This window comes from Salmo trutta, chromosome 16, assembly GCF_901001165.1.
Source record: "Salmo trutta chromosome 16, fSalTru1.1, whole genome shotgun sequence".
In the NCBI taxonomy this organism is placed as follows: Eukaryota; Metazoa; Chordata; class Actinopteri; order Salmoniformes; family Salmonidae; genus Salmo; species Salmo trutta.
In genome coordinates, this window is record NC_042972.1 from 51,137,962 (window position 1) to 51,159,198 (window position 21,237).

General features: G+C 41.5%; 2 protein-coding genes across 2 annotated transcripts; both read left to right on the forward strand.

Moving 5' to 3' along the window:
• The first annotated feature begins 31 nt into the window (after positions 1-31).
• LOC115150981 (protein shisa-4) lies at positions 32-11,476 on the forward strand. The gene is made up of 5 exons (XM_029694862.1): positions 32-332; positions 2,345-2,522; positions 8,129-8,265; positions 8,550-8,753; positions 8,928-11,476. Exons 1-5 carry the CDS (start codon positions 257-259, stop codon positions 8,975-8,977), a joined length of 645 nt encoding a protein of 214 aa, XP_029550722.1. The 5' UTR covers positions 32-256; the 3' UTR covers positions 8,978-11,476.
• A 216-nt stretch (positions 11,477-11,692) lies between these two features.
• On the forward strand, positions 11,693-19,318 carry LOC115150980 (leiomodin-1). Its single transcript, XM_029694861.1, has 3 exons — positions 11,693-12,575; positions 14,021-15,946; positions 17,642-19,318. Exons 1-3 carry the CDS (start codon positions 12,315-12,317, stop codon positions 17,666-17,668), a joined length of 2,214 nt encoding a protein of 737 aa, XP_029550721.1. The 5' UTR covers positions 11,693-12,314; the 3' UTR covers positions 17,669-19,318.
• Positions 19,319-21,237: the final 1,919 nt, after the last annotated feature.

The following is a 21,237-nucleotide window of genomic DNA, read 5'->3' on the forward strand; positions in this document are numbered from 1 at the left end:
ACCAGGAGGCCGAGGAGGCGCTAAGGAATCTCATTGGTCTCATCTGACCCCTGGGTGAACAGCGTCACAGGCGATGTGTCATTCTACCCAGATCTTGTTGATCACTAACCTCATTCCCTCCCGTCTGTCATGTAGTTCCACAACTAGAGCATGATTATAGAGAGAGTATTATTTGCAGCGGCGTATGGAGCAAAATAGCTTTTAAAGCTGCCCGTGGTTTTGCTCGAAAATCGACTTTTTCATCATTTTGGACAGTATGTTCACAGTAGGCAAAATGTCCCTTATCGCTATGGCTCTGCCAGTGATGACCGTCCTCCTCTACTCCTGGCAGGGTAAGTCTCGACGATGGTGCTTGGTTTGTCGAACAGGCCGCGGCACTGCGCTACATTTCTGGATACAATTTACACGTGTTGCAAGAATGTATCCGTAAATTGTAACGGTAGACGAATCCACTAGAGACATCGGGCTAATGTATCCAGATAACGCCTCTACGTTCTAAGGGGTTTCCAGACATAATGCCTTTTTTTCCGGCTGTGTCACCTATATTTATTAGAGACCTTTATGTATGTTTTGTTGTTTTATTTATTCAAGGATTTCCATGGTTGTCTCAAATGAAATGCGAAACGCACGATAGCCAAATAGTCTCACGCCTACATAGACAACTGTTATTCTGGCCTATATTTGGTCATTTTATCTCGGATAGATGTACCGTTCATTAAGTATGCATAATGTTTATTAATCACAAAATAGTCTAACCCCTATTAGAACCCAGTGGTGTCAAAACAATAAATAATTGGCAGACGTGATCAGGGAAACATCACATTTTAATTTGATTCGATACACGAAATCAATTGATCAATCCATTGACTGTTACATTATTCATTTAATTATATATACAGTATATTGCACTAAATGGGGACTGACCTCATTTAAATGAACATACTTTCATATGACATGGGCTCAGATTCCTTTGTAGTTGGTTCTGGTGATGGGCATTCCGAGTATTTTCGGTGAGCCGGCCTATTTGGCTCGCTTCACGTAAAAGAGCCGTCTCATTTGGCTCCCGAATGGCTTTTCGTTCAAAATCGATCTAGGACCAAAGAAAATGTGCAGATCTCTAAAGTAAAGCCCCAGAAGTAGGCTACCGTTATGTCAGATCGTGAAATGCGAGTTCACGTATTTATTTGGTCCGGAGAAATGATTAGATCACCTGCATAATTTATTTTGTATTTTTAAGGAATTACAAAAATGAGCGTGGACCAGAATGATTCGCTCTCCTCACTATTTACTGTTTATGTAGTGAGGATTCACCTTCTTTAGATAATTGTAACTTATCTGCAAGTAATCGTTGTTTTGAGCTCGAAGCAGTAGTAACTATGTAAAATGAGGGAGCCAAATGAACGGCTCTTTCACCGATGCTATTCGGTTCCCGACGTTCTTAAAAGAGCTGTTAGTTTGCGAACCAACACATCTCTAGTTGATTAATCTGTAGTCCCTTAGACCAGAAGGAAATTACATTAATGAAGCAGGATCGTCCTAGTATGGGTTGGGAGGTAGTGGGGCACCTATGCAAGTGGCATAATTACCTATAACGTTTTTATTTATTTCACCTTTATTTAACCAGGTAGGCCAGTTGAGAACAAGTTCTCATTTACAACTGTGACATGGCTGATTACACTTGAGACTACTCAGTGGAATTAATATATTTAGTGAGACACCAAACAGCCCATTGGCTACATCTCAACACATAATTACTGTGTAATTACACTTGGAGGTTGAAGAATGTCACAGTAAAAATGTTCAGTGGTTATATGCATTAGGCTGGCCTGTTGGGCCTGATGCTATATGTCCGTCAGGTGCATTCAACTCTGACCCTACGAGATCCGGAGCCTGCTCGGTTTCTGTTCTACCCTCAAACTCAACTCTGGACCTTGAAGCCAGTTCCACTGCAATTTTTATTTGTTCCCTCCAATCAGGGACTGATTTAGACCTGGTACACCAGGTGTGTGCAATTAATTATCAGGTAGAACAGAAACCCAGCAGGCTCCGGATCTCGTAGGGTCAGAGTCGAATGCACCTGGCCTATGTATAGCATCAGGCCCTACAGGACAGCCTAATGCCTATAACCACTGAACATTTTTACTGTGACATTCTTCAACCTCCAAGTGTAATTACACAGTAATTATGTGTTGAGATGTAGCCAATGGGCTGTTTGGTGTCTTACTAAATATATTATTTCCACTGAGTAGTCTCAAGTGTAATCAGCTTTCTTTTGCCTCTGTAAGTCCACCCTTCTGAATCTGTCTGTCTGCCTCTGTCTGTTTATCCTTGTCTGTATCTGCAGTGGGTGCCACTGATGACTGCTTGTGGTACGTGGATAAGAATGGCACGTGGCACAACGGTGTCCCCTGTCCCCTGATGTCCTTCTGTTGTGGGAATTGCCACAAGCGCTACTGTTGCCTGGACGGCCTCAAGCGGATCACTGAGAGGGAGCAGAAGCGCTGCATGCTCTCCCAGTTCAGGTGTGTGTGTTTGCGTGACTGGCTCACTGAACGTCAGAGTACACATTGGTCATATTTTGCTAATTGATTACATTGCTACCCTCAGCACTATATTTCTCTCTGAGAAACCGCTCAGAAGCGGCCCTCTTCCGGGGGGGCCGGAACTAATTGAATCGGCCCGGAATCGGGTGTCAGACTCGGCCGGAATCAAAATGAATGACTGCCCAGAATCGGCCCAAGTACATCGTTTCCGTCTACCTGAATTCAGCAGACTTTGCCAGCATTTTACCAGAATCCCCCCAGAAGTGGCCAGATGCAAATTTAAATAAATGTATACAAAATTACCCAATTTTAGTAATTTTAAATATTACTACTATACATTTTATACATACAAATAAACCCATCCACAAAAAAAAACATTTTGTGCTGGAGGAAACACCATACACCTGGTGACCGTGTCAGCGTGCATGCATCTAGCTCGCCACAGGAGTCTCTACAGCGTGATTGGACAAGGACATCCCGGCTGGCCAAACCCTCCACTAACTCAGACGACGCTGGGCCAATTGTGCATCGCCTCATAGGTCTCCCGGGCGCAGCCGGGCACGGGTCTCGAACGAGCATCTGTAGAAACACAGTTTGTACTGCGATGCAGTGACCGCTGCGCCACTCGGGAGGTTCCATCCACAAAGTTTTTAATGCTTATCATTTGCCTTGCACAAAGTATCAAAATACTAAAATACTACACAGGACTCTTAAATAATTTCTTTAAAATGTTAATTGTATTTTCTGATTACAGAAACAATGAGGAAAATATGGAGAGAAAAAAAATATTTTACGAAATGTTAATTATATAAATCTACTGCCAGAGAGTAGCCCCAATCGGCCCGAGCCCCAAGTAATACATTTGGGCCAGATAACTCACACTGGAATCGGCCCGAGCTCAATCCCCGCATCCTAGCCATAAGTAATACTGCCGAAGGTGGCCCACTCGGGCCACATGACGTCGGCCGAGTCTGACTCTCAGCCGAGTGCACCAACTCTCAGCCGGAATCGGCCCAGATCCAGTGTGCTAGCTGGGCATGTATCAATACAGTTTAGTGGTCACTCTGTATTCCCTCTCGGGGATTGGTGTAATGTTGAGGTAAGTGATCTTGCATCTGAGAGGACACAACACTGCAGATTTCTTTCACACCATAAAAAGCTTTCATCATCACTTAACACCACTGACCACGCTGGGATCAGTCACACCCAACTGGAGATTAGGGTGGTTTCCAGTAGGGAGAAAATGTTTAGATTTTTTAAATGTATTTTACCTTGGAGTGAATGGAGGTACTATGGAGGTACTTTTTCTCCCCAATTTCGTGATATCCAAACGGTAGTTACAGTCTTGTCTCATCGCAGCAACTCCCGTACGGACTCGGGAGAGGCGAAGGTCGAGAGCCATGCGTCCTCCGAAACATGACCCGACCAAGCCGCACTGCTTCTTGACACAATGCCCACTTAACCTGGAAGCCAGACACACCAATGTGTCGGAGGAAACACCGTACACCTGGCGACCGTGTCAGCGTGCACTCCGCCCGGCCCGCCACAGGAGTCGCTAGTGCGCAATGGGACAAGGACATCCCTGCCGGCCAAACCCTCCCCTTACCCGGATGACGCTGAGCCAGTTGTGCGCCGCCCCATGGGTCTCCCGGTCGCAGCCGGCTGCGACAGAGCCTGGACTCGAACCAGGATCTCTAGTGGCACAGCTAGCACTGCAATGCAGTGCCTTAGTCCACTGCGCCACTCGGGAGGCCTTTAACTTGTCTTTGACTCGTTGTTTTTGCTTTCCGTTTGTCCTACTGAACATGACCCAGTTTGAAAACACCGTTAAGGTGAAGCAGAAGAATCATCTGCACCTACTATACTGAACATAAATATAAACGCAACATGCAACAATTTCTACGATTTTGCTGAGTTACAGTTCATATAAGGCTGTTGGTTGTGGCCTGTTGAATGTTGTCCCACTCCTCTTCAATGGCTGTGCGAAGTTGCTGGATATTGGCGAGAACTGGAACACACTGTCGTATATGTCGATCCAGAGCATCCCAAACATGCTCAATGGGTGACATGTCTAGTGAGTATGCAGGCCATGGAATATCTAGCTTCCAGGAATTGTGTACAGATCCTTGCGATATGGGGCCGTGCATTATCATGCTGAAGCATGAGGTGGTGGATGAATGGCACAACAATGGGCATCAGGATCTTGTGAAGGTATTCAAATTGCCATTGATAAAATGCAATTGTGTTCGTTGTCCGTAGCTTATGCCTGCCCATACCATAACCCCACAATAGGGCATTCTGTTCACAACGATGACATCAGCAAACTGCTCGCCCACACGATGCCATACATGTGGTGTGCGGTTGTGAGGCCGGTTGGACGTACTGCCAAATTCAGTAAAACAACAATTATGGTAGAGAAATTAACATCCAATTCTCTGGCAACAGCTCTGGTCGACATTCCTGCAGTCAGCATGCTAATTGCACACTCCCACAGAGCTGCACATTTTAGAGTGGCCTTTTAGTGTCCCCAGCACAAGGTGCACCTGTGTAATGGTCATGCAGTTTTAATCAGCTTCTTTCCATGCCATACCTGTCAGGAGGATGTATTATCTTGGCAAAGGAAAAATGCTCAATAACAGGGATGTAAACACATTTGTGTGCACAATTTGAGAGAAGTAAGCTTTTTGTGCATATGGAACATTTCTGGGATATTTTATTTTCGCTCATGAAGCATAGGACCAACACTTTACATGTTGTGTTTATATTTTTGTTCAGTGTATGTTACGGGAGGTCAGAGATCTGGCAGTGTGGTGGTGCCAGGACAACAACTTCTCCCTCAAAGTCATCAAGACGAAGGAACTGATCATGGACTACAGGAAAGGGAGGGCCGAGCATTCCCCCATTCACATCGACAGGGCTGTAGTGCAGCGGGTCGAGAGCTTGAAGTTCCTCGGTGTCCACATCACTAAGGATCTCTCATGGTCCTAACACACCAACACAGTCCTGAAGAGGGCATAACAACGCCTCTTCCCCCTCAGCAGGTTAAAACGATTTGGCATGGGCCCTTAGATCCTCAAATTATACAGCTGCACATTTGAGAGCATCTTGACTGGCTGCATCACCGCTTGGTATGGACTCTGCTTGGCATCCGACCGCAAGGCGCTACAGAGGGTGCACCAAGTCTGGAACCAACAGAACCCTGTACACCCTCCCCTCCCCCCAGCGATAAGACTAAATAGTTAGTCTGGATAGCAATTTGGTTAACTATTTATTATTTGCATTGACCCTTTTTGCACTAACTGTTTTGACTCATCACATATGCTGCTGCTACTGTTTATTATCTATCCTGTTACCTAATCACTCTATTCCTAGTTATATGTACAGTCGAACTCTGAAGTTTACATACACTTAGGTTGGAGTCATTAAAACTCGTTTTTCAACCACTCCACAAATTTCTTGTTAACAAACTATAATTTTAGCTAGTCGGATAGGACATCTACTTTATGCATGACACAATTCATTTTTCCAACAATTGTTTACAGACAGATTATTTCACTTATAATTCACTGTATCACAATTCCAGTGGGTCAGAAGTTTACATACACTAAGTTGACTGTGCCTTTAAACAGCTTGGAAAATTCCAGAAAATGATGTCATGGCTTTAGAAGCTTCTGATAGGCTAATTGACATCATTTGAGTCAATTGGAGGTGTACCTGTGGATGTATTTCAAGGCCTACCTTTAAACTCAATGCCTCTTTGCTTGACATCATTGGAAAATCAAAAGAAATCAACCAAGACCTCAGAAAAACAATTGTAGACCTCCACAAGTGTGGTTCATCCTTGGGAGCAATTTCCAAATGCCTGACGGTACCACGTTCATCTGTACAAACAATAGTGCGCAAGTATAAACACCATGGGACCATGCAGTCGTCATGCCGCTCAGGAAGGAGACGCGTTCTGTCTCCTAGAGATGAACGTACTTTGGTGCGAAAAGTGCAAATCAATCCCAGAACAATAGCAAAGGACCTTGTGAAGATGCTGGAGGAAACAGGTACAAAGTATCTATATCCACAGTAAAACGAGTCCTATATCGACATAACCTGAAAGGCCGCTCAGCAAGGAAGAAGCCACTGCTCCAAACCGCCATAAAAAAGCCAGACTACGGTTTGCAACTGCACATGGGGACAAAGATCGTACTTTTTGGAGAAATGTCCTCTGGTCTGATGAAACAAAAATTGAACTGTTTGGCCATAATGATCATCGTTATGTTTGGAGGAAAAAGGGGGAAGCTTGCAAGCCGAAGAACACCATCCCAACCGTGAAGCACGGGGGTGGCAGCATTATGTTGTGGGGGTGCTTTGCTGCAGGAGGGACTGGTGCACTTCACAAAATAGATAGCATCATGAAGAAGGAAGATTATGTGGATATATTGAAGCAACATCTCTAGACATCAGTCAGGAAGTTAAAGTTTGGTCGCAAATGGGTCTTCCAAATGGACAATGACCCCAAGCATACTTCCAAAGTTGTGGCAAAATGGCTTAAGGACAACAAAGTCAAGGTATTGGAGTGGCCATCACAAAGCCCTGACCTCAATCCTATAGAACATGTGTGGGGAGAACTGAAAAAGTGTGTGCGAGCAAGGAGGCCTACAAACCTGACTCAGTTACACCAGCTCTGTCAGGAGGAATGGGCCAAAATTCACCCAACTTATTTTGGGAAGCTTGTGGAAGGCTACCCAAAACATTTTACCCAAGTTAAACAGTTTAAAGGCAAAGCTACCAAATACTAATTGAGTGTATGTAAACTTCTGACCCACTGGGAATGTGATGAAAGAAATAAAAGCTGAAATAAATCATTCTCTTCTATTATTCTGACATTTCACATTCTTAAAATAAAGTGGTGATCCTGACTGACCTAAGACAGGGAATTTTTACTAGGATTAAATGTCAGGAATTGTGAAAAACTGAGTTTAAATGTATTTGGCTAAGGTGTATGGAAACTTCCAACTTCAACTGTACATATCTACCTCAACTACCTCATACCCCTGCACATCGACTCGGTACTGGTACCCCGTACCAAGTTATCGTTACTCATTGTGTATTTATTCATTGTATTATTATCTGTTATTACTTTTCTATTATTTCTCTGTTTTATTTCTCCATTGTTATAACGGGCCCTTAAGGAAGCATTTCACTGTTAGCCTTCACCTGTTGTTTACGAATCATGTGACAAATACAATTCATAACGCTTCTCAGATTAAGAGTGCTGATCTAGGATCAGTCACCTCTGACCATGTAATCGTATTCATTATGATCTAAAAGGTCAAACTGATCCTAGAACAGCACCCCTATACTATGAGACGCTTTGTGAATAGCTGAGCTGAGGCAGAGATGGGACTGGATAGCTGTTTATGAACCCTGGAACTGTGGGGGTCGCAGGGTAACTCTGTGGATGAAACAGTTGGTAATTGCTATATTGATACTTTTGCACTTAATGTTAGAATGAAGTAGATAATGTGTTGATATTACTCTGTGGAAGCTTTTAGAAAGAGTCTGAGGTGTTTTCCCCTCCCTTCCTCTCCTAGCCCTACCACCATCGCTGGTATTGCTTCGTCCATCCTGCTCTTCGTGGCTATCATTGCTACCATGGTGTGCTGCTTCATGTGTTCCTGCTGTTACCTTTACCAGCAACGACAGCAGCGTGGCAGGACTCCCTATGACGGTACCATGATGGATTTTTGTTAACAGAATGTGTTAATATGATAGATGATGTGTGTATATAATGTGGTGTTTTTGGCAAAAGTGTCATTTGGAATTGCAGTTGGGAAGGGTTTTAAGTCCGCCTGCTTTTGAATGTTATAATGTCAGACGTAGTTATAACGTGAAAAGAATTTGGGACTTTTTAAAAGGCGAAAATGGGGGTGGGGATTCATTGAATTAGTGCGATCATCACTGTATTTCCATATTGACTCAATGATAAGGAAGCTCTGTATGCTTCAACCTCAGCCCAGCACATCCCAATGGCCAGCTACCCTGTGGAGCCCATGTATGACGCTTATGGCAAGCCGCTGGTGATGGGACATCCTGATTATCAGCACCCTGGTTACCCAATGGCACCTCAGTATTCTGGCATGCCCCAGCCATACCCCATGATGCAACCCGGGCCGTTCCCCCCGTACCCCATGGCAGACCCTGGCTACCCTCAGGGAGGTAAGAGGGCAACCTGAAACACCTTTATTATCACTACTGAGTGATGTGATTTGTAGACTAATGCAATATCAATGTCTGAAGAGTAAACAAAATCATGAAGCACATTTTTTTTTTAGAAAAAGACAGATATTGTATTCTATGTCATAGTTAAGCTCTTACTGTTGTGTGTTGCAGCACCCCCTCCTTACTCCCCGCCACAGTACACTCCCCACCCCGGTCACTGATGGGATGAAAGCAAGTACTGTACATGGAGAGGAGAGGAGAAACAAAGTAAGGACTGCGTCAAGAAGAGAAGGCGACCGTGGCTCCGGCTCTCGTAGCGGTTGCCCAGTGAAAGATAACCAGAGGCACTTTATTCTCCTTTATTTTCTACATCCTTTAAAGGAACAGAGCATATGCTGAGTTGGGTTCTCCTGTCTGTCCTGACACTGAACTTGATTCCCACTGACAGTCTAATGTGGAAAATGCCGCGCCCATTCCAAGTGAGGTAACCAACCTGCATCCTTCATCCATGCACTTACTCTGATATCTATCCCTCGCAATTAGTGTAACCCAAAACTACATTCTACAAGGTCACATGCTTTGTTTGACATTAATTCTCTGCTTAAGACATTTGACTTGAGGAATGGTGAACATCTGTTTTCAAATGTTTGCTTGGCTTTAGTCCGGTAGTGGACAGAGCGAGGGTCATACCTGCAGATAACAGGGTGTGTATGAGAGCTGGTTGACTCTTATCTGTTGTATAAAAGTCAGGATGCTCAGAAGAGTTGACGGCTCCTCTCGCTCTGTCGGACCCCTTTAGTCAGCTCTCTGTGGGGATTTCTTTGTTATCTCATGCTCAGCTTGTCTTCTGTAATAGATTAACCTTTCCTTTATTTATATTAGAATGTCAGTCAGACAGTACATGTTCTGCTACATCCCAATGTGTCATGGTACTCAGTTGTCACAAATACGTTTATTTATTAGTGGGATCTGTGTAAATGTTCATTTTCAGTAATATATCCAGCCGATATTTAACTTAAATGACAAATCTGAGCCTTGTGTCGTCGTGAATTCAAGAAACAATTTCGAGACATAATTTGGAAACAGTATTTTAACATGTCTTTCTCATTATTGTAACAGACACAACTTTTTAGACATATTTTTTACCATGAAATGCTTGGAGCATTTCCTTACACTGTTTTATTTATGGTTAGGGTATTTTTCTCTGAGCCGTCGTTGCGCACCTTGTAGGACGTCTGAACTGTACAGTAGAACCTGACGTGTTGAGCATGTTGCGCAGTTTACTATTAGTAACCACCGAAAGGCTCGTCCCAGGTCAAATGTGTTGGATAAGGTGACATTCTATTTTACCCACCCTGAGATTCTTAATAGATTTTTCTATTGAATAATATTGAGGATTTTAGCATATTTGTTCAGAGAGGAAGGATGAAGCAATCATGCAATAGATATACAGATTCTTCTTGGCCAGCCAGTGTTTAAAAGTGTCAATGTAAAACAGTGGCATACTCGTATTTATAAACCCTATTGATATTTTATTATTTGAATTGGATCACTGTAATATTTATTGTCAACATGTAAAGTGTACGTACGGTGGGGAGAGAACGTTTGAACTGTTTAGAATTTCTACATACATTTGACCTAGAATGTGATCAGATCTTCACCTAAGTCTTACTAATAGATCAAGTCGACCCTGATTTTAAACAAATAACCCAAAAAAACAATTGTACCCTTTAATTTCTTTATTGAGGAAATTTATCCAACATTACATTTCTTTGTTGGAAAAAGTATGTGAACCTCTAGACGAATCATCTGAATTAAGTGGATTAAAGTAGTCAAAAGTTGAGTATTTGGTCCCATATTCCTGGCATGCAGTGACTACATCAAGTTTGTGACTTTATAAACTCCTGGGATGCATTTGCAGTTTGTTTTGAAATTGTTTTGGGTTATGTTTTGCCCAACAGAAACTGAATGGCTTGCCATTTTGGAGTCACTTTAATTTTAGGTAAGAACAAAATATGTTTTTGAACACTTCCACATTCATGTGGATGCTACCATGGTGATGAATAGATCATGAATAGATCATGAATAATGTTAAGTGAGAAGGTTACAAACGTCTTATCTACTCAATTATAAATACAATTACTCCAGTCACCATTCCCCATTCGGTTACTATTGGGAAGAACATCATCCAAAACCCGACAAAAACAAACTGCAAATGCCTCCAGAGTTTTTGTAGAGTCACAAGCTTGATGTAGTCATTACATGCTAGGAATATGGGACCAAATACTATACTTTTGACTACTTTAATACACTTAATACAGATGATTAGTCTAGAGGTTCACATACTTTTTCTAACAAAGAAATTTAATGTTGGATCAATTGTCTCAAAGAAATTTTAAAGTATAATTGTTTTTGTATTATTTGTTTACACATGTTCACATCTATTATGACATTTTAGGTAAAAATGTATGCAGAAATACAGAAAATCCTAAAGGGTTCACAAGCACATCATTGAAAAAACGTTCTAAATTTTGAATGCAATTCTTTTTTTTGTGTACATTTTACCAGAGCGTAAATCACATCTGTTACTAGTAGAACGGTTTCCAGCTCTTACTTGTTGGTTGTCTGTTGTTTAATGGATGGTAAGACATTGTAATACAATAAGTGCTATGTTTTTTTTCTTTCAAATAACATAAATTATAACTTTGAAATGTAAAATGCAGCAGACTACTGTCGTGTATTGCATGGTACGCTTTCAAATAGTTAACAAAAATAACCCTTTTGATTTGTCGCCTTGGAATCAATGATATCATTACCGTGAGTGTGTGAAACTTTTTACTACAGCATTTTGACCACTAGATGTCCTTAAAATTGATACTTTGCAGCCAAGTGAAAAATCTGTTTTACATTCAAAAATACAATTGTAAACTATGTCCTATGAACACAATGTTGCACTTTGTTGCAACAATTTTCTCACATTTTGTAGTCATTAGCTTGTTATTAGTTATTAGCTCATTCAACTATGTCATAAAACACCTCAATAGAATAGACACATCTTCCAAGACTACAAATTCAACTTTTATTGTTTTTTCATTTTTTTCATTGTCTGTGTTCATTGAACACCAAACCCTCTTGAACTAATGCTGTAATCATGAAAGAGGAAGTAGCGCTGTGTTATACCATGCTTTGGCATTTCTGGTAAACTCAGCCCTTCCCATTGCCTTTAAAGGACTATGTACCCTGCACTAAATATGGACATGCAGTTTCAAAGGATTTCAAAGAATGTCCCAGCCTTTCAGACCAACTTTCATGATAGACTAACACACTCCATACTGGTACCCTGACTGCAAGCCCAGTCTCAAGTCCTACCTCTTAGCACCAGGGTTGAGGCCTCTGGTGGCTTCTCAGTGAGAGGGATACCACCTTCGGCCCATGGGGAAATTCTGCAGGCTCCTACACTAGGAAAGCACACTTTTCTAAAGGAGATACCATACAGGCTACAAACCGTTTTCATCTGTTCTGCTGTGAGGGTGTTTTCTTCTCCAGCCAGAGGCAACCATGTCCAGGAGGAAGGTGAGGGGACTGACGCGGATAGGGCGGCAGGTGAGCGAGGACCCTGACCTGGATGTCCTTTTGTCCAACCTGTCCCCTGAGCAGATTGAGGAGCTAGAGAAGGAGGTATTGGTGGCCCCCAACCTGGATCCCAATGAGGAAAGAGCCATAGAGCAGCCTGCCACTAATACTGTCCGGGACCGGGATGCTAAGCTGGACAGCCGGGAGCGTCCTGGGAAGCTCAGCCAAAAGGAACAGTCTATTGAGGTATGATTACTAAACATAGAGTCATACAGTGGAACTCCCTCACAGTTAATGTTTATTATGTGTGAGACAGAGTTGGTCTGAAGTCCACCTTGTGAGATGTTTTACTGACACAATCTGTCACCTTAATTGTTTATCCTATGTTTTTCTACCCGGTTTATCCCTTACCTGCCTCTTTTGTTAGGGTATGATTAATCTCAGGGATACTGACAAAACTGATAGTGGTGGAAGTTAATCACGTCCTCTCAGACAGACATCAGCTCCACCCGTTTTCACTTACTTACTCTTATACGGTAATAAGCCTCATTTTGGTCAATAGCACTGGCTGTTGGAAACCAGATAAACAAATTGCAATTCAAAAATGTCTAAGTGTTCCTTAAACAGGTATTTTAATGATACTTCTGAAATGTATTCCCCTGCCAACTGGATGTCAGAAAAGGTTTCATCAGTTCATAAACTGTTCTCCGCTGCTGTTAGTTCTTATGGCAGGAAAAACACTAATGTATACCTTTCACATTCTTCGCACAAGTCCCCTTTGATAAACAGAAAAAATGCTTAAAGATACAGTTATCAAAACAATATTGTGCACAGTGTCACCTGATTTTGGTATAGCTTTGTAGTTTATAGGTCGAATAGGAGTTTTAGTTAGTTTTTAGTTGACAGCTTTTTGACGTAGTGCCCACCAGGTAGGGAAAAACAGAGCCAGGAGATAGCTGTTGGATGTGTATAAAGAAGAGCACTTCAAATGATGGATCCGGGGCCCTGTGGAGCTTCTTAATCCCGGCATGATGGAATTCCTTGGTTGATTGCTCCTATGCTGCTCAATGCCTTTTAAGGAAACATCTGCCAGGGCCGCAGCCTCGAGCAAACAAAACAGATGGAGCAAGGGCTCACAAATCAAACACTTAGAGTAGCTGCTCCGCAAATGTATTTCTGGACTATTAACAGACTCCCCCCATGCACACTGTAAACACACGGTATCTAACGTCAGGTTTACATTACACGCTGTGGTCTTATATCATAGCTTATGTCGTACTGTGCTCTCCGTGCCAACAAGTTACGCTTCATACGTAGACAAGTTGAGTACAAACAAAGACTGGTTTTAATACCGGATATTTCTAGTGAACATGAATGAACTAATGCGTGTTTTTGTGTAAATCATTAGAAACAGCAACGGCAAGGTTAGGTCATCATGGACACAAACTGATTTGTAGCTGGTGGACGGGCCTATGATTAGTCATGTTGATAGGGCTGTTGGTGGTCATGCAGTGATGACCATAACAGGCGAGGCACATTACGACTGAGAACACATCATTCTAATTGGATTTGACAGTAGAAAACTATTACTGTTTAGATTATTGTGTAGATTATTGAAGGTCATGTAAGTGTATGCTTTTCAGATTCACTTAATGTGGAAACATCCCTATGTAATGTTTCTTCTCCTGCAGGGGGAACCCAAGAAGGAGAGCCGGAAACAAGAGTACCTGAGGAAGATGGGCCTGAGTCAGGAGGGGAAAGAAGGAAGGGGGATCAGAAGGCAATCAAGTATCACAACAGAACGAGAGAACAAGATGGAGGAGAGAAATAACAAAAGACCAGACAGCACTAAAGAGGACAGAGTCAGCCTGTCCAATAGATATAGGAGAGAGGAGAGCAAAGACAAAGAAGTGAAAGAGACCTCTAGAGAAAGATTCAGGAAAGAGAGTAAGGACGCTGAAGTGAAAGATACAACTAGAGACAGATCCAGGAGAGAGGAAAGTAAAGACAGTGATTTAAAGGATACAACTCGAGAAAAATACAGGAGAGGGGAGAAAAGGGACAGTGATGTTAAAGAAACGGCTAGAGACAGATTCAGGAGACAGGAGAGTAGAGACAGTTTAGAGAAAGAGGATGCCAAAGAAAGAGAGAGAAACGAGGATAACAAGCTTATGGAGAAAAGAGACAAGAGGTTGAGCACCAGTAATAAGACAAAGGAAATGATCTCCAAGTTACAAGAGAAAAAGGAAAAAGAGGAGATCAAGGAAAAAGAAAGAAAAGAGGATATGAAAAAAAGAGATGAGAACAAGACAAGGGGACTTGTGTCAAAGTTTGTGGAGAAGCAAAGTCGGGTTGAAGAGAGTAAAACAGACGATAAAAAAAACAGAGTGGAAGAGAAGGACAAGCCTGTGAAGGACAAGTCTGACTTGAAACTTGAGAGACAAAAGTCGCCAACAGAGAAGGAGAGCGGAAGTGAGAAGCAAGAGGAGAAGGAAGATCCTAAGGAGAAAGCGAAAGAAGATGGGAAGGAGAATAAGAAAGATGTGGGGTTAAAACGTAAGGAAAGTATAAAAGAGAAAGATAGGAGAAGTATTAGAGACAAGGAAAGAGAAGAGAAAAGGGAAGCAGAGGAGAAAAAGGGAAAAGATGCAAACGAAGGACTAAAATCCAGCAAGGGTGAGGAACAACGTGGGAACTGTGTGACGAACAAGAGCACACCTAGCAAGACCAATGTAGAGGAGGAAGAAGACGAGGACTCCAGCATGTTCAGTGACCTCATAGAGCAAGTTTGCAGCAACGACCCCACCATGACAGAGCTCAACGTGAACAACTCGGAGGTCATCAAGGCTAAAACACTCATCCAGTTTGCAGAGGCCTTGAATAAAAACACCCACATTAAGACTTTTGCCCTGGCCAACTGCCGTGCTGATGACCACGTGGCCTACGCCATTGCGGGAACCTTACGCACCAATACGTCTATCACAAGCATCAACCTGGATTCCAACCTTCTCACCCCCAAGGGTATAATGTCCCTGATCCAGGCCTTGCAGAAAAACACTACACTCACCGAGCTGCGCTTCCACAACCAGAGACACATCTGCGGAGGCAAGACAGAGATGGAGATGACCAAGATACTGAAAGACAACACCACCCTCCTGAAGCTGGGCTACGGCTTTGAGCTGGCCGGCCCACGCATGACCATGACCAACATCCTGAGCCGCAACATGGACAAGCAGCGACAGCGGCGCCTACAGGAGCAGAAGCTGGCCCAGGCCAACTGTGAGAAGAAAGGGATGCTGGAGGTGCCCAAGACTGCTGGGGGATTCCTCAGGGTTTCCCCCAAGGCTTCCCCTAAACCCTCCCCACACCCCTCACCAATGCCCTCCCCGAAGTTGACTCAAAAAAGAGGACCTGGAGGGGGACCTCCTCCACCCCCTCCTCCTGGGGGCCCACCCCCACCTCCACCCCCCATGCTGGACATAGACTCCCTGCGAAACTCCCTGACGCCCGCATCACAGAGGAAGATGGATGATAAGGCCAACAAAGCCGGTGGAACGAACTCTAGGGACCAACTGCTGGACTCCATTAGGAATGCCAATATGAAGAAACTGAAGAAGGTAAGATGGGGCAAAGATCAATTGCTGATAGACATTGAAAGAGTTAGGGTTGGCAGGGATGCTCAGTCACAGATTATAACACATTTATACATAACTTCAGAAAGTATTCACACACCCCTTGACTTTTTCCACATTTTGTTGTGTTACAGCCTGAATTTAAAATGGATTACATTTAGATTTTGTGTCACTGATCTACACACAATACCCCATAATGTCAAAGTGGAATTTTGTTTGTAGAAATGTTTTAGAAATGAATAAAAAATGTAAAGCTGAAATGTCTTGAGTCAATAAGTGTTCAACCCCTTTGTTATGGCATGCCTAAATACGTTTAGGAGTAAAGATGTGCTTAACAAATTCCATAATAAGTTGCATGGACTCATTCTATGTTCAATAATAGTGTTTAACATGATTTTTGAATAACTACCCCATCTCTGTATCCCACACATACAATTATCTGTAAGATCCCTCAATCGAGTAGTGATTTTCAAGCACAGATTCAACCACAAAGACTAGGGAGGTTTTTCAATGCCTCACGAAGAAGGGCGCTGATTGGTAGATGTGTAAATAAATCTTAAGCCGATGCTGAATATCTCTTTCAGCATGATGAAGTTATTAATTAGGATTTGGATGGTGTATCAATACATCCAGTCACTTCAAAGATACAGGCATCCTTCCTAACTCAGTTGCCGGAGAGGAAGATAACTTCTCAGGGATTTCACCATGAGGCCAATGGTGATTTTAAAACAGTTTAATGGTTGTGTTATGAGAAAACTGAGGATGGATCAACAACAACATAGTTACTCCACAATACTAACCTAAATAACAGGGTGAAAAGAAGGAAGCCTGTACAGAATAAAATGATTCCAAAACATGCATCCTGTTTGCAACAAAGCACTTAAGTAATTCTGCAAAAAATATGGCAAACAAATTACATTTTTGTCCTGATTACAAAGCGTTATGTTTGGGGCAAATCCAACACAACACATCACTGAGTGCGACTCTTAATATTGTCAAGCATGGTGGTGGCTGCGTCATGTTATGGGTATGCTTGTCATCGGCAAGGACTAGGGGGTTTTGGGGGGAAAATAAACAGAAAACAGCTATAAGCACAGGCAAAATCTTAGAGGAAAACCTGGTTCAGTCTGCTTTCCAACAGACACTGGGAAAATACTTCATATTTCAGCAGGACAATAACCTAAAACACAAGGCCAAAGCTACACTGGCATTGCTTACCAAGACGACATTGAATGTTCTTGAGTGGTCTAGTTAGTTTTGACTTAAATTTGCTTTGAAAATCTATGGCAAGACTTGACAATGGCTGTCTAGCAATGATCAGCAATCAATTTGACAGAGCTTGAAGAATTTTTAAAAGAATAATGTTAAAATATTGTACAATCTAGGTGTGCAAAGCTCTTAGAGACTTACCGAAAAAGACTCATACTATTGACTCCGGGGTGTAAATACTTATGTAAATTAGTTTCATTTTCAATAAATTTGCTAAAATATCTGAAAACATGTTCTCCCTTTGTCAGTATGGGATATTGTGTGTAGATGGGTGAGAAAAAAATCTGTTTAATCCATTTTAAATTTGGGCTGTAACACAACAAAATGTGGAATAAGTCAAGGGGTACGAATATTTCTGAAGACACTGTATATGCATGCCGTATCCATACACTCTCCCCTCTCTTCCTACAGGTTGCGGTACCAAAGCTGTTGCAGTAATCCCCTGGAATGGAGAGTGAAAGCCAAGGAAGAGGAAGGACATAGATCTCACGGGGGATCGAAACTCCAACACATCCCACGCACAGACTGACACTCAGTCTTACCACTGTGCTGCGGGATGGATAAGGCAGGGAAGCAGAGAGTGAAAATTGAGATTTCTATTGGATGTACAGCTTTCACTGTGCCACGAGTTCTCTCCTCAAACTTAACACTGGACCGCAGGGACCCCGTGGAGGGAGAAGAGGGCAGAGTTTTGCAGCAGGACGTGCCCTGAGGTCCTAGTTGTCTGCCTTTGTCTGTGTTGATGCTTTGCCTGTCATTTGCACTAGATTATGAAGCAGTGCATACGGTATGTTGACAAAAGCATATGATGTGTATGATGTGGGGGCATGTAAAATTCTATAAAAAAAGATATATACAAAACTACTTTAACATTCATTGAAATATTGGATGGTAATTTGACATTTTATTTATTTGTTGAGGGAGTCACTTGGAATTTTGCCCAAACTGCTGATTCTCCATGGCATATTATCAGGGAATTAAAATGGGGTTAGATTTCAGCAATTCACAGGGGGAGAAAGGGTGGTTTGTAATGTGTGTCATTGCCAAATCTCAAGACTGACATCTCAGGCAAAGTTTTACACACAAAAAGCAACCTAGAATCCCAGTCTTCTTAGAAAGACTCAGGAAGGAAGTTAAGTTTTTTAGAGATTTAAGTATGGTCAACCTTTTAGTACTAACAAAGTTATACAACAATGTTTAGTAATAACAATGTTATTTATAAATATATTTTCATACATTTTGCTCAAAGTGCAAAAAAATAATGATTCTAACATAGAAAAAAATGAGAATGTCAAAAGCAAAGAAAACAAATCGCAGAATACTATTTACAGCGACAACAATGCAAACATATTCCAGGCTAGATGTCTTACTACTAGTCAAGTCTTACAACTAAAGATTTTAAAACAGTTTATTTTATTACCATGGCAGAGCAAAATGAATGCCTCTTTCAGTGTGATGATATTGTACAGAGCGGTTTGCCACTCTAAAAGTGACTATTGACTATTGTATGCATAATGTGGTTTCTGTTTCATTTTGGACTTCATTAAGTTACAGAGCCTATAAAAAAAGTACTGGTATGTTTGCAATTAAAAGTGTAATATAATACACTTTATAATAATAACTTCATAATCAGTACATCTTTTTTTTTAAATTAACACGAAGATACAGGATGGAGACATATCAGTCCATTATTTGATGGCAGGCTAATACAGTAGAGTAGGCAACTGATACATTTACTGTATTTTGTTTGAATGTTTAACCTGTACATACAATATTATCCTTTCAGGTGGACATTTCCCCAGTGTTCAATGTAATATATCTTAATAATACAATTTCTACTGCTTGAGAAATATTAAGTTGTCTATGTCAGTCTGTCTATTGATTGGTTGACGGAATCAGAAATCATTTCCAGTATCTATATAAGATATGTTGTCTCAGTAGAGCCCTGTAACCTGCAAAGATATTGAAACTGATGGGAGAGGACATTTTGTGACCAAATGGACAATTCTGTGTGCCATGCCAAGTATAAGATGTCAAATAGATCATAATAAAAGTTTTGTGTGCACACACACAGAGCAATGAAGTGTACCTTAGCAAAGCTAATGATCCAATGCACTGTTGTGTGTGTATTTCAATCCGATTTCCATTTCTGCACACTTCTGGCCGACAACACTAAATGGAATGTGACCTTTAGTGAGAAGAGTGGGTATACGCTGTTTCCAACAGATTCACACCTACAAGATCATATCCTTCACACACCCAACAAAAGAGAGGGGACTTAACTGTCTACTTCTAGTAGTGAATATGTGTTATCATGTTTTGACAACATCTGACACTGGGGGTTGAGAGGGATAGAGACAGGCCAGTTTACGTCTCGACTGCCCGGCCTAAACCTCTGCATCCACGAAATGCCTATATTTGGTCATTTCTCAATGAAGGCTTGCACAGTGATTCATTCCTTTCTTGTTCCTAATAATGGGAAGTGGGCCAGCGGTCTGTCTGGCTCTCCCCATGAACACTGGTCTGATGGGGAGAGGGAATGGAGGAGGGGAGGGGGGTAGGAAAAAATCTGAAAAGATGTACATTATTGGATTAAATGCAAACAGTGGGTTATTCCTGAATCTCCTAAGAAATTATCTCCTTTTGTAATTACATTTCATAAGAGCTTTTTCTAACCATGTGACCAGAGAGGTGGAAAATCAGACCTGTAGAGTCTGATAATTTTTTCTGGTAAATCACGTGGTCAGGAAAAACTCTGGCCTGAATAATTGAAATGAGAGAATAAAGAAAGACTTTTGTCTTTGGAGAGCATTTAACCAAAAAGTATTTGTAGAGCTAGCTGGAAAACTAGAATATCAATTCAAATCTAAAAGGGACACAAGTCTTTTTCTGGCCATAGGGCGCAGAGTTTTTCCTTGGTTTATTTCTATTTTAGTGACAAGTTATCCATGAAGATAAAACCATAGAAATAAAAATTTAGCTGGGAGCAGCAATGAATGGGGTTCACAGGATGACAAAAAGGACACAAGATCAACTGAATAACAAAGCAAGCACTCTATAATGTAAGAACTATCTTCCTTTATGTGCAATCCAGAGTCTAAATACAAAATCTGGAGTGAAGCTGATGTATGGTTCATGAGAAGAAGACGAATGCAGATGATTTTGAGCATTATCGTCATATATGCAAAGAATTAGTCAATAGTTTCCTTGTTTTTTGAGATATAAATACCAAATTCAGTGTGGTTCGCCTTAGGGACGTCCATGATAGCGATGACAAGTGTAAAGTGGAGTGGATTTACAGTGGTTTAAATGGACATTTGTCAATAACTCAGCCATCTTTTGACCAATCCCTTAGCTTTTCTCAAACAAAGTTTAGTGTAATTTGATCCTATGGTTTATGAGAATCTATATATTTTTTGCTAATATGCTAATATGCATCTACTGGTGTACTGTGGCCATCTTTGAATAAGTCCAAAGACCAAATTTGGAGTGAATCTGACTTTTAGTCCATGAGAAGATTTTTTATGGTTATTTTAAGCATTAGCGTTACATATTCAAAAAAGTTAATTGTTAATAGTTTCCTTATTCCTGCAAACAAAATATGGTTCATGGTAATGTCTTTGATTACCCTAAAACGTTTCAAGTTGATAAGCCATTGTGAAGCGGAATTACAAAGGATTTAACTAACCTAAGTCTTTGCTGTAAAGCCCTAATTAAGACAAATTAATGCACAAATAAAATATGTCTTTATTTATTTTGTGATGTTTGGGTGTCAGGTAGCCTAGTGGTTAGATAGTTGGGCCAGCAACTGAAAAGTTGCTAGATCAAATCCCTGAGCTGACAAGGTAAAAATCTTTCATTCTGCCACTGAACAAGGCAGTTAACCCACTGTTCCTAGGCCATGATTGTAAATAAGAATTTGTTCTTAAACTGACTTGCCTAGTTAAATAAAGGTTCAATTTAAAAAATGGAATCATAAAAAATGTCCTCTTCCTCCGTTGTTTGGC

Bases quoted from the DNA above. Each gene is read 5' to 3' on its own strand.
- LOC115150981 (XM_029694862.1), top strand. From the start codon at position 257: ATGTTCACAGTAGGCAAAATGTCCCTTATCGCTATGGCTCTGCCAGTG. The intron at 8,266-8,549 runs GTACCATGATGG...CTTCAACCTCAG, and splicing joins TGGCAGGACTCCCTATGACG to CCCAGCACATCCCAATGGCC. The intron at 8,754-8,927 runs GTAAGAGGGCAA...TGTGTGTTGCAG, and splicing joins CCCTGGCTACCCTCAGGGAG to CACCCCCTCCTTACTCCCCG.
- LOC115150980 (XM_029694861.1), top strand. From the start codon at position 12,315: ATGTCCAGGAGGAAGGTGAGGGGACTGACGCGGATAGGGCGGCAGGTG. The intron at 12,576-14,020 runs GTATGATTACTA...CTTCTCCTGCAG, and splicing joins AAAAGGAACAGTCTATTGAG to GGGGAACCCAAGAAGGAGAG. The intron at 15,947-17,641 runs GTAAGATGGGGC...CTCTTCCTACAG, and splicing joins ATATGAAGAAACTGAAGAAG to GTTGCGGTACCAAAGCTGTT.